Source organism: Dromaius novaehollandiae, chromosome 7 (assembly GCF_036370855.1).
Source record: "Dromaius novaehollandiae isolate bDroNov1 chromosome 7, bDroNov1.hap1, whole genome shotgun sequence".
In the NCBI taxonomy this organism is placed as follows: Eukaryota; Metazoa; Chordata; class Aves; order Casuariiformes; family Dromaiidae; genus Dromaius; species Dromaius novaehollandiae.
Genome location: NC_088104.1, coordinates 13813526 through 13825469, shown reverse-complemented (window position 1 = coordinate 13825469; position 11944 = coordinate 13813526). Strand labels below are relative to the sequence as shown.

General features: G+C 48.5%; 1 protein-coding gene across 3 annotated transcripts in view; it reads right to left on the bottom strand.

Moving 5' to 3' along the window:
* Nucleotides 1-11944, bottom strand: part of LOC112994256 (uncharacterized) — a 50746-nt gene continuing 38802 nt past the window's right edge. For all 3 annotated transcript variants that reach the window (XM_026118492.2, XM_026118491.2, XM_026118494.2), the window contains 5 exons: nt 6491-6665; nt 5456-5660; nt 4401-5023; nt 2571-2716; nt 1-1725 (listed from right to left, as the gene is read on the bottom strand). In XM_026118492.2, coding sequence (XP_025974277.2) covers nt 930-1725; nt 2571-2716; nt 4401-5023; nt 5456-5660; nt 6491-6665 — 1945 coding nt within the window. In that variant the 3' untranslated portion in view covers nt 1-929. The remainder of the gene's footprint in view (nt 1726-2570; nt 2717-4400; nt 5024-5455; nt 5661-6490; nt 6666-11944) is intronic.

Below are 11944 nucleotides of genomic sequence, written 5' to 3'. Positions count from 1 at the left end.
TTGAAACATAATTATTAAAACTTTTTATGTTAATCTACAGTACAATGTAAATTGCTCCTTTCCATTAAATTTTGAAATACACTAGATTACATCTTTTAAATAATCACAAACTTTTAAGTTCACTATTAGTGGTAGCAGAGCTATATTTACATACAGTTCTGGAATATTTCAGATGCAGCGTTATGTTCCAGTCCCTAAGTCAGTTAAATAACAGACTAAGTGGAGGGAAACTGCTCTTCCACAGGGTTCTAGACACATTTGGGGTGTATGTGTGAGAGAGCAAGAACTCCACTTACTCTTGTCTGCTTTTTTTTGTTTGCTGTGTGCATGCAGCTGAATCTGAGCAATTTGATACCTACATGGTTTGGAATAAAGACTTTTCTTTTTAGACAAGTATTTTGACTGAATGTACAGAAGTGAATAATGAAATATAATCCTTAGGAGTAGTGGTGGAAATCATCATTTTTTCCAACCTTCCTCCTGTTGGGTAATACTGCACCTAATTTTGACCCTGACTTTACCTAATGCTGATGAAATATAGTCAGTGGTGGAAACCTCTCTCACACGGTCAAAATCGGCTTTCAACGCAATCCATGCAATGGCAAGCATCATACACCATTCTCCCACAGTGCAATATTAACAAGTAAAATTCAGTATTTTCCTCCAGAGGTTTGCTCCTCAGGGGAAGCCTATTTGTGTTTATACATCAGCCACAAACAGACTGTGAGTCCTAAGGCTGGAGATCAGAATTAGGCTGTAACACTTGGTTCCAGTGCTGCAAAGAATTACCAGTTGACATGGGCCAGGCTCCTTCTCGTGTTCTCCATGGAGGAAAACCCAGAGCAAGTTCGAGCCACTGAGTCTCTCGACGGGCCTTGCACATGGCCCTGCTCAAGCTGAGTCTCTCCTGCGTGCCACCCGCGCTGGACTCAGGGCCGAGTGTGAGGAGTGCTAATCATGATGTTGGGCAGCGCGTTCCGCCGCTTCTTCCAGGAGCCCAGCTCCCTCGAGTACCGCCTGATCTGCCTGAACCAGTGGTGAGTCCGTGCCCGGTCGCTGTCCCGGAACACAAACGCCTCCCGCCTGATCTCAATGAGTTCAAAAGTGTCGTCACAGTCAGGATCCGTGGAGACGACGCAATTACTCAGCCTCAAGGGCTCCCTGAGCAAATGGAACTTCCCATTATTTTTGTCCCTGATGAGCACCAGCACAGCATCTTTCACGGGCCCTGGCTCAGCTGATTCCAGGCTGGACTCAGACACGCGCTTCATGTTCACCAGGAGGAGGACCTGCATGTTCTGGAACTTCAGGGTCTTGCTGCCTTTCTTCACCCACTGGCCATCGGGGGGCTGGGCCAGCTGCAGAGGCCCTTCCATCACAAATCGTGTCTCTTCCCGCAGCCAACCTACAGTTTTGAGGGCAGTTTCTCTCATTTCGATGTTGATGACTTCTCTTTTCTTCTTGCTGTCCTGGCGAAAAGAGCGCAGGGTCCATGTGTTCCCTTCCTGCTTGGTTTTCATGTTGATGTGCTCCAGGTGGGATTCGATGCGGCTCTTGGCCTCCCGCAGGCTGCCGTGATCTGGGTGGTACTCGGTGGTAGCCTTGATGATTCTGCTGAGCAGCAGGGGGTACTTGGTGACTCTTTGCAAAGGGGCCATCAGGAAAGACCTCAGGTTCATCCGCCGCAGTGCTGTGTTGTCATTCTGGGAGACGTTGAGGAATATTCTGCAGGGATTTAAGAAGAGCGAATGAAATGGTGGCTGTTCTGTCAGCAGATGCTGCATCCAGAATACAAATGAAGAGTGTGGTGTTGACAGATGCTGAACGCCACAACCCCCCTTTGGTTTTAACGGCTTTGTGAATTCTGTGTTCTCAAAAACTAACAGCAATTTCTGCAGCTGTGCTCAGCTGCAGAGCAGCGACAAGGTGCCTGGGACACCAACATGTAATATCCTAGCCGTCCTCTATTAAATTATTTTAAAACAATGAGGGCATGATCTTTCCCTGGTACACACTGACGTAGGACTGTGACAGATACATCAGTTTATATCAGATTACATTAATTCATAGGTCCTTTCATCATTAGATTACAAAGTATTCTGAACAGGAATTTGGTAGCATCATCATTTTATAGCTGTTGCAGGGAAAACAGAGAAGTGACTTGCCCGTCTTTATCCAACAGGCTGGGGCTGGAGATGGGAAACAAACTCAAGTCATATGTGCTTCACACAGTGGCTTAAGCCTGGTGCAGAGATTGACAGCTGTTCTCAGCTGGGTGTTATTTGGTGAAATTTCAGCCCAGTGGTCAGTGGGCAAACACTGGTACCACAAAATGCAGTATACAGCTGGGGACCAACTGGATATATCAAGGACTGAATATGTTCTGGAGAGTAAATTACTCTCTTCACCCCAAAAGAGAGCAGCTCATGAACAACAAATATTAGGCAGAATCAAAAACTTTGATTTAGCCGAGCTGAACAAAGGCTTCACCCTCTGGCTGGTGACTTTCATTCCCCAAAACCTGAAAAAAATACTCTCAGCCCTTTTCTTACCAGAGCAGCTTTTCTCACCTGAGCAACTCTTTCTCCTTCTCCAGTGCGTTCAGCATATTCACAGAGGAGGACTGCTGAAGACAGTAGGTCTGAAAGGCTGGCAGCATGTTGACGAACTCCAGAAAAATTTCGCCAATGCAGACGGTCATCAGGTCATCGTCACTCTGCAAGCATGCAACACAACCCTGCTGGGTTAGCTCAGGAGAGGTGGAAGCACAGAGGGTGTCCTGCTAGATCCTCTGCTCAGTCCTATGAACACTCTTACTTTAATTTATTTGGTGAATACCAGGCCAAAGATGGAACTGGGCTCACCTTTTGTGGTGGACAGGCAGTCCCTGCCGGTCTAGGGGTCAGCAGTGCGTGGGGAGGGGAAGGAAAGCTTGTCTAACTGCCCATTCTGCTACACGTACAGAGACCTAGGACACTCTGCTTCTGCAGGCTCAGCCAGGAATCTGGCCTCGGCAGACTAGGGGCTCAGAGGCCAGAATGAGCCTGCTAGGCAGGAGGGTGCACTGGGGCCCTCCTTGCCCCAAGGTCTGCCATGAGGTTAATGCAGCAAGGCTTAAATTAACAGCACTTGAGGAACAAATGGGCAGGGTAGGCCTGTAACTCAGATAACAGACCTGGTGTTTAACAGCTTCTGCATTTTTTCTGAGCAACCAGACTGGCTGGGAAGCAGAGTCTCCTTCAGTTGTGCTCCTACTGGCTACTTTGAGGCCTAAGTAAAAAATAAATGTCATGGAAAAAAATCTTTGATTTCTGGATGTGTAATAGAATAAGGGGAATAATAATAATCTGGAGCCATGTAATGCTATTAGCTTTGTCTAGGTGTATGCTGACAGGCTCTGCAGTTACTGCTCATTTCAGCAGCGAGAGAGGGAGCAGTTCTCTGGCTGCTGATGGCCTTTCAGTGCAGTGCTGAGCTCTGACTGCAAAGGGCAACGTGGAGGCAGAGACGGGGAGAGGAACCAGGGAAACCAATAGCTGTTTGTAGGAGCCATTGTCTCAATAAATTATTCATGGAGGACATCATGACTGCAGTACACAGCTGTCCTCACTGTGACAGGCATAAGAGAGTGGTTGTCAAGGTTGCCAGTTCTTGGGATGTGTGTTGCTCAATCTGACATGCAGGCTTTTGGAGGGGGAGATGACGAATGTGTTTCCTAGAGAACAAAACATCCTGGCAAAACTGATATAGCAACAAGTGAGCTGTGGTTCCTTAAAGAAAGGAGAGAGTGGAGCTGTTTATCTGTCCTTTGCTGTGACTGTCTGGTGCTCTGGAGTCTTATTTCTATTGCTTTGCCCTCTGACCACCATGCTGGGGGGATAGGGAAGTCCCTTGTGCTGTCATCAGAGCAGGAAGCACCCGTTGCTCCAGCAGCCAGCCTGGAGGGAAGCTGCAATAAACTTCAACCCCAAGGCAGGCATATCCAAGACAGCTTGAAATGAGCCAGCTCAGGGTTGGAGAAGAGTGTGGCTGGCTAGCTTGGTCCCCTTCACCCTTCTGGTGGCCAGATCAAGCTGAGCTCTATACCCCCATGGTCATACTCTTATCAGTGTCCAAGCTAACTGGCTTAAAGCTAACTTTGGTAACAGGACAGAGTTAGGCTGGTGGTCTGCTAATGTTAGCAGCATTACCACAGCAGAGGAGCAAGGCCAGCAGCTCTGAACTGGCAGAGGCCTACTGAAATCACTTGTTTACAACAGCTGAGAGAGGAAGGTATTGGGCAGATGACCAGAACCCAGGAGTCCTACCTCCTCATTCCCTGCTCTATGCTGCCTTCCTAATACAAAACCTGGCCCTGTGTCTGCCTAGTCCAGCCCCCATGGAAAATCCAAGCATTGTACCTGGTCAAAAGCCCGATCGATCTCCTCCTGGAGTATCTCCAGGAAGTTCTCATTGAGGTCGATGAGCTCCTGGATGTTGCTGAAGACGCCAAGGAGCTGTTCCTGGCTCAGCAGCCCAGCCGCCTGCATGGGGAGGTAGAACTCCTCTTTGATGATGCGCAGGTCCTCTCCGTAGCTGGCCTCCGTATTGACAAACTCCAGCACAGACTCCTTGCGCTCCGTCCTGCGCTTGCAGCACTTCTCGCAGAGGTCAGCCCGTCTCTGGTTGCAGTTCTGTGCATCCGTCTCCACTGGGAGGTCCCTCTCTCCACAGTCGGTGCAGGGCCGGTGGGCTTCCCAGGCCTGCAGGGAGCTCAGGGTCTCCGCTGCCCTGTTCCTCCACTTCCTGGCTGGTGTCTGGCCAATACCACTGTCTGCCCTCGCCACCTCCGCCGACCTGGTCCGGGTGGCCTCACTGGGATCTGGGTTGTCCCGGTCTTCGTTCACACCAACAATCCCACTGTCTGTGCTCAGGCTGCTGACGTTGCTCCAGTGGTGCCTGGAGCGGAGGGAGCCACGTGGGGCACGGTGCGTCTCATCGAAGCTGCCGCCATGGCCAAGGTTGGCTTTTGCTACCACTGGACCTGAGAACAGACACAAATCATTACAGGCTCTGCCAGCTGCAGAGAGCTCACCTGGGAAGTTCAAGCTGGCACAGGGGTGAGTGTTAGGAACCCTGGGGGCGAGATTTGGTGAAAGCAGGGCTGTAAGCCATCTCCTCTCCTGTTTTGCTACTAGGAAGATGGGATCAGAAGCAAACGGCCTCCAGGTGAGGCCTGGGGCCTGCCACCCCTGCACTGCCTATGCCTGTGGACTCGCTTGGGCTCCCTCTCCCCCTGCCATCTGCCAGGCACAGACAGAGACACAGCAGAGTAGATCCTGATATCTTGCACACCCGTGTTAAATCCAGAATGCCTCCCTTCCCCAGGTCAGGAGAGTTACTCCATATTTACACCAGCATAGCAGGGCTCAGCATCTGGCCCATCAGCCCTTCAAAGTGTGCAGAATGTGGGTACCATAGTCCCGCTCCTGCCGGCGCTTCTGTGCATGCTGCCGTGCTGCAGCCGCAATCTTCAGCTCCAGCTGCTTCCTCTTCACGGAGTCTGTTGGCATGGGGTCACTGAAGTGCGGCCGCAGCCGGCACTCTCGCTGGGCCTTGGCACTGTCCGTGCTCTCGTGGACGATGTCAGAGCTGGATCGGCGGCAGCCAGGGCTGGAGGTCTGTAAGAAAGACAAGTGGGCTTGCAGTAGGGCGGGGTGGACCCACTGCTGGGTGGGAAAAGCAGGGCCTGGTTTGCTGCCACTGCATTTCATTTGCCAAAGGGAGGAAAAGGCAATCCATCAGTGGTGGGGTTGTAAAGCCAGCTCTGCTACATGACCAACTGTAGGGAAATCTGTCCTCCCAGGTCCCTCTGTCTTGCTCAGTCCTGACAGCAGGGATCTCTCTCCCTCTGCCTTTGTACAGCACTGAGCACAGTGGCTCCATGGTGGCCAGCTCACATTTGTCAAACAGCCAGGAAGAAGGGAACAGCATAGCTCTGGCCAGGGACCCCCAGAAACGGAAGGTCCTAAAGTGGGAACCGGGCCTGTCCTCTGGGGATCTGAGCTAGCTTGGCTCTGTTCTGTGACTATTTCGGTGCTGTGGGTTCAGGAACTCCTTCCTTTTAGCCTTACGCTAGTGGCTTGACTGACTGGAGACTGAAGAAGGAGCCTGGCTGATCTCCCAGGCAGTGCAGCAATGAGGGGCTGGGGGCACAGGGGGGCTCATGAAGGGGTTATTGCTGGACTCCCTGCAAGCAATGTAGTGGCAGACAGGCAGGGGCACATAACTGACTCCTGTTTCATTAACTGTAATAAAAAAGGCATTAGAAATCCCATTTTTTTAACAAAGTTTGATTGATCATGGGAGTTGGGGTGACTTCAGATCCCAGGCTGCCAGCCTGCCCAGTTTTCTACAAGGGAGGGATCCTTCAGAGCCTCTGACAAAGAAAAAAAAGAAAGACAGCTCCTAAACACATGCTCGAGGTGACAGGGGAATTCCTCTCCCTTACGTTCCCAGCAGGTTGAGCATCGCTGGATGCCTCATTGCTTGGCTTGTTCTCCCAGGTCTCTGTTGCCATGGACATCACTGTGGGTTGCTGGCTGTCCTCTGGAGGTGGGAGATTGTCTTTCCTCAAATCACACTGTCCCTTGGCGGCGGATTTGGCAGCAGTCTCGGCATTGCAGCTGCAGGGGAAGGAGAAAATTCTGATTAACATCACATGTGCAGGACCTGCAGATCCTGACACAGATGAGGCTGAGCGGAAAGCCCGGGTTTGAACAACCAGCTGCAACAGTTCAGGGAAAGTTCAGGCAGAAACCTAGACTGGCTGGCATAGATCAAACTCCTGGTTAATTTTAGAGCTGTGCATGTGTTTAGGGACTCTAAACACAGCTCAGTTATACAAGCACAAATTAGCCAGTTGCACTCATGCCACCTTCAGTTTGGGGTATCAAGTCTCAGGTATTCACGTGACATTTTTGTGTCCATAAAACATGAGGTTCTCGCACAGGGACTAGAAAAAACTCCGAGTAGGCCATATCCATTTTTTGCACTATTTAAAGAGATGTTATCAACACAGAAATCATACTGCTCATCTGGAAGAAAGTCACCTGCTAAAAAACATAATACTTTGAAGAGATTAGAGGATTAAAGGAGCTTTCCCTCTGTTTTTCATCTCATATGATCCAAAGCCCACTGAAACCACTGACTGGGTCTTTTGGTGCACTTAAGAGTCCTGAAGGGATCAGCAGAGTCTGCTGTTCCCACCTGGCAGTTCTGGGATGCTCCTGCTCGCAGCTGTCCTGTCTGGGCCTGACAAGGGCCTGGCCTGCCTGATCCGGGCAGCCTGTTCCAAGCCCATGATCCCCTCCTTCTAAGTCACACCATCTCTCTAGTCACAGAAAGGCTGGTGCAAAACCACTGACTTGGCAGAGGAAGACACTACTTAGTTACACTACTTAGGATTAATTTTTTTTTTCTAAGATGCCTTATTTCCATGCGTAATGAAGCCTACTTGGAAGAACATCCAGATTTTTCTTTCATTTGAGGCTTATTTAATTTTTATTGGCTTAGATTCCTTTCAAAAGAAAGGCTGTCAGGCCTGGATGGGGATGCTTCCACACAGAGGGAGCCAGGGTCAGGAACATATTTCAGGTTATGCATGTATTTTATGTTTAACGAAAGTCTCCTATGATAAAATTTGCTTCTTTTAAAGGCTTCACTTATAAGCTGACTCTGGTAGGTCATATTGCTAATGTGCAATTCCAACACTGTCACCTACAAGCAAACATACGAGACAGATGGGCATTTTCTTTATAATGAGTGACAGTTGGCTCTGATAAGAAACCATCAGCCTGTACTGAAACCACTGAAGAGGGAACAAATGTCCCAGAACACAGACTAGCTCTGTTGTCAGGCCAAAAAGTTGGTTTGCAACTTTCCAGCTGATGCTTTTTCATCTTTCTCCATTTATGCTTCCAGGTCCCAGCTGACACTTCCAAAGGATTTACAAGTTTATAAAAGAGTTTAGCCATGGCTGTGCACATAACATGGCTGTGATGGCACAGTGTTAACAGGAGGCTCCCAGCTTTTACTTTTTGCTTGCTACTTCCCTGCCATGTGGATTCGGACAGGTCATTTCACCTCTCCAGGCCTTTCTTTCCCTGCCTGTAGAAAGGGAGCAGTCTGTATTACAGACTGTATTAGACCCCTTACTGGGCTGCAGTAAGAACACTACAGACACACGCAGCAAGGCCACAGTCCCTCGGTACTGTCCTGTGGCTAATCAATTTAAGAGGCGCCTGTCTCTTCCCTCCCACCTGTCCCCAGCCATGGTTGGAGGTACCAACCCCTTCAGTTGGTCTGATCTAATTGTGTGGCCATGATCTAAGAGCAGCCTGTGAAATGATCTGGGTTTAAAAAAAATACTCTCCCTCATAGGCACTTATTCCAAACCAGTTCATTTCATTGATGCTGTTTGGGGTAAGGTCTGAACAGTTCAGCAGGGCACAGCAGAGGGAGGGAAGGCAGAGAGCAGGGAGCAAGAAACCTCTTGAAGGGGATCTGCCACTGTCAGCAAACCGCCATTTCCAAAACCTGCTCCTCCCCAAACAGCTTCTGGCTGAAATACACAAAAAGAAAGGAACATGCTAAGACATGGAAAGGTCACAGGATGTATCCAAGGTCAGTAAAAGAGCTCAGAACTGGGATATGATCTTCTCTTCTTGACCACACCACCTACACACCGTATAGCCCATGCTGTCAGGGAGAAGCTGAGCTTTCATTTGTCATTTTTACAGTGCTTCAAGATCATCCACTGAAACATGGAAAGTTCTCTAGAGTATTACTGCTCCTCTAAATGAAGCTGACAACAGCTTTCCACCAATAAGGTCTGGGAACCATGTGCCATTGGTTACTGTGGTTTCCATAAGCCACAGGGATATTTAAAAAAAATCTCCAGACATGACCTGAAGTGGGAAATAAGAACCAATACCATTCAGAGAGCTGAGTTAAGGAAGAGTGATAGGATATTATCTGAGAAATTAAACCCACTCCATGGTCGGTCACTTAGAGGTAAGAAAGGCAATGATGGCAGAGCCCACGCTGTGTGAATAGAGATTTGTTCAGCCCTGGTTTGACTGCCCTACTTCTAATTGTGATTAACTATCTCCGCTATGACGTGCTGGCCATGCTGTGCACAGGTTACTGCTGCCACCACAGAGCAGTTGCTGTGCGCTGCACTGCCAGTGTGATCAGGAGGATGGAGCGAAAACAAGGAGGACACAGCAGTTTTGTAGAACCACAACTTAGGGCTGTTCCTTTAACCTTTGCCCCAGCTTAGGAGGGAGAGGGGAACACGGCCAAGAAAAAGGGATACTGTCCCCTTCCTACCTGCAAGCAGAGATCTGAGCTGCCAGGAGTGGTTCTCCATCAATGCCTATTTGAGCAACCCCCTCTGCTCTCACACAGAGCTGCAGAAGGACTGGGGGGCACAAGCCAGCTTTAAGCCACCTTTCTGCTCCCCCAACTCTGCTGCCAAGGGCCCAGCTCCTTGTGCTTATCTGACTTCTTCCACTTTTAGGTGGTTGCACAGCAGTGCTTCTGCTTGCATCTACAGCGGGGATCATTGGAAGGCTCTGGATGGAAAGGCAATAGCTAGCGGCATTTACATTATTCTTTGGGGCATGTGGCCTGTTTGCATTCACCTTCAAGCCTAAAGTGATCCCAGATCTGCCTGTGTGGTTCCTGTTCTTCTGTGGGCTCCAGAAAGGTATTGCTACTGTATGTCTGGAGATCAGCAGGCTCCTTGGAGACACAACCATCCCTTTCTCTCTGTCCTTCTCTCCCCTTTCTCTGACCCTATGCTGTAGGCCCTTCTTTCACCACATCTCACATTACAGCATTTCAAGTCCTCCGTCTGCACACTCACACCAGTAAGACCTGGTCTTCACTTCTCTTTCCCCAGCCAGGGCCCTCCCATCACACCATTAGCGACAGTCTGCCAGGCCAAGCTAGATGCTGCTTCTTTCCTCTCCCTGCTCTCTCAGCCTTCCTCTCCCTTTTCTATGAAATTCTTCCTCCAGCTGTACAGTTTTACCTGTCAGCAGACCCTCACTGATGCCAGCTTCCAGTCTACCATGGTCTCTGTTTATCTGAGCCTTAAAACTTAACACGCTGGTTTCTGGTATCACTCAGATGACGTACACAATGGTCTAAACTGAGTTTACTCTGGGTTTCAGAGCATCTTTTCTTTTACACCTTCTGCATTATTCATCTTCTCATCTCTGCCTCCCTGTGTGATGGTCTCTCCTTCCACCATCTTGCTATACTCCCTGCCTACTGCTTTTTCCTTGTGCTCTACTCTCTCTGCCAGCTGCAGTTTGATGGCTGTAAGCGTGACTGCATGGCTTGTGGGGATCCTGCCACCTGGGCCCAGAGACTGTCATCCCTAATGTCAGATTTACTGCCCCTGCTCCTTACAGTAATGTAAGGATAATGACAAAAGTCCTTACTGAAACCCTTAGAGTGCCTGGCATGTTTCCTTCTGTGGGATCAAACCACTTCCTGGGATAGGAGTTATTCTGGTTGGGGATGACATGAATTTTTCCCGTTCTCTCCAAGACACACGGTAGGCTCAGACCAGCACTGGGAGGGTAGGCTTTTTCTGAAAGTCCTTTTACATCTCTGGGCCATCATCTTTCTCTGAATCTCAAGGCAACAGAGGCACCGGGTCTGTGGTGTACAATTGTAAATGCATCTGCTTTCTTTCATTACCTCTATGGGATCCTTCATAAATGTATCATCTTCCAGGCCAGCACTTCTCAGCCCTGCCTAAATCTTTCTAGCTAATGGGAACATTCTTGTCCCTTCCACCACTGGCACTTTCCTTCCAGAATTGGGATTCTTTGCTGTGGGAAGCTGTGTCTGTACCCACCATCCTTGTGCCATCCCAAATAAAACCCAGTCACTCTTTTCAGAAAGCCTTCTTCCTCAGTTGTGTCCTTTCTTTGCTTTTGCAGGTTTTCATTGTTACCTTCTCACTCCGTTTCATAGACAGGAGTCCCTGGTTCTTGCCTATCCTTATCCTGAGCTCTTTGCTGCTTAAACAGGTTCAGAAAGTGGAATATATATTAAAATGCCTAAAGGATTTCCACCAAGATCTCAACACCCCTTCCCAGATGGGATTACAACCTAAGCTAAAGGTATCTAGCAACTCGTGAGGGGATTAAAGCTGCCATCATTATAAAGTTGCAAATCAAACAAATGCTTACTGCAGAAATATTAAGCCATTTAAATGAGTTATAACTAAATAACTACGAATTACCGGGGAGACAATTAAGTTGCCAGACAAAACTGCTTTGTAAAATTGTAACACACAAAACCACCAGAAAGAGAAGACAGTCTCAGCTCTCTTATTCTGTGACACTCCATCACAGCCTCTATATCAAAAGCTTGACCTTGTTCTTGCTGGGCTCAGTACCTGTGGAAATGGGACTGAATGCCTAGCTTTTGGCTCATTTCATTTGAGACCTAGAAAAAATGTAGCCTGGACTCCCGTGAGTGTAACTTGACAAAAGACCCAAAAAGCCAAGCCTCTGCAGTGAGAATCAGGTTGAGTTATGAATGAACCCTCAGTCAGTTTACAGTCTCAGGTGAAAATGACAGAAAAGTGAGAAATTTCTACCCAAAGGAAACTGGAATTAACCACTTCTTTGCCAACAGATCTGTTTTTCTACTGTTATCCTGAAGAAATGACAGCCTTTACCATTAATTGTTATTACTATCTAAAATAAACAGGCAAGGGTGGTTCCTCCGATAAAACAATCTCTCTAATCATGGAACCACTGTCGCTCATGTTTTCAGATGAGTTCCCATTTTCATGTTAATAAAACTACCTTATATTTTTTAACAAATCCAAGTGGAGAGACTGGGCACATGCACAGAAACTGAAATGACTGAGGAT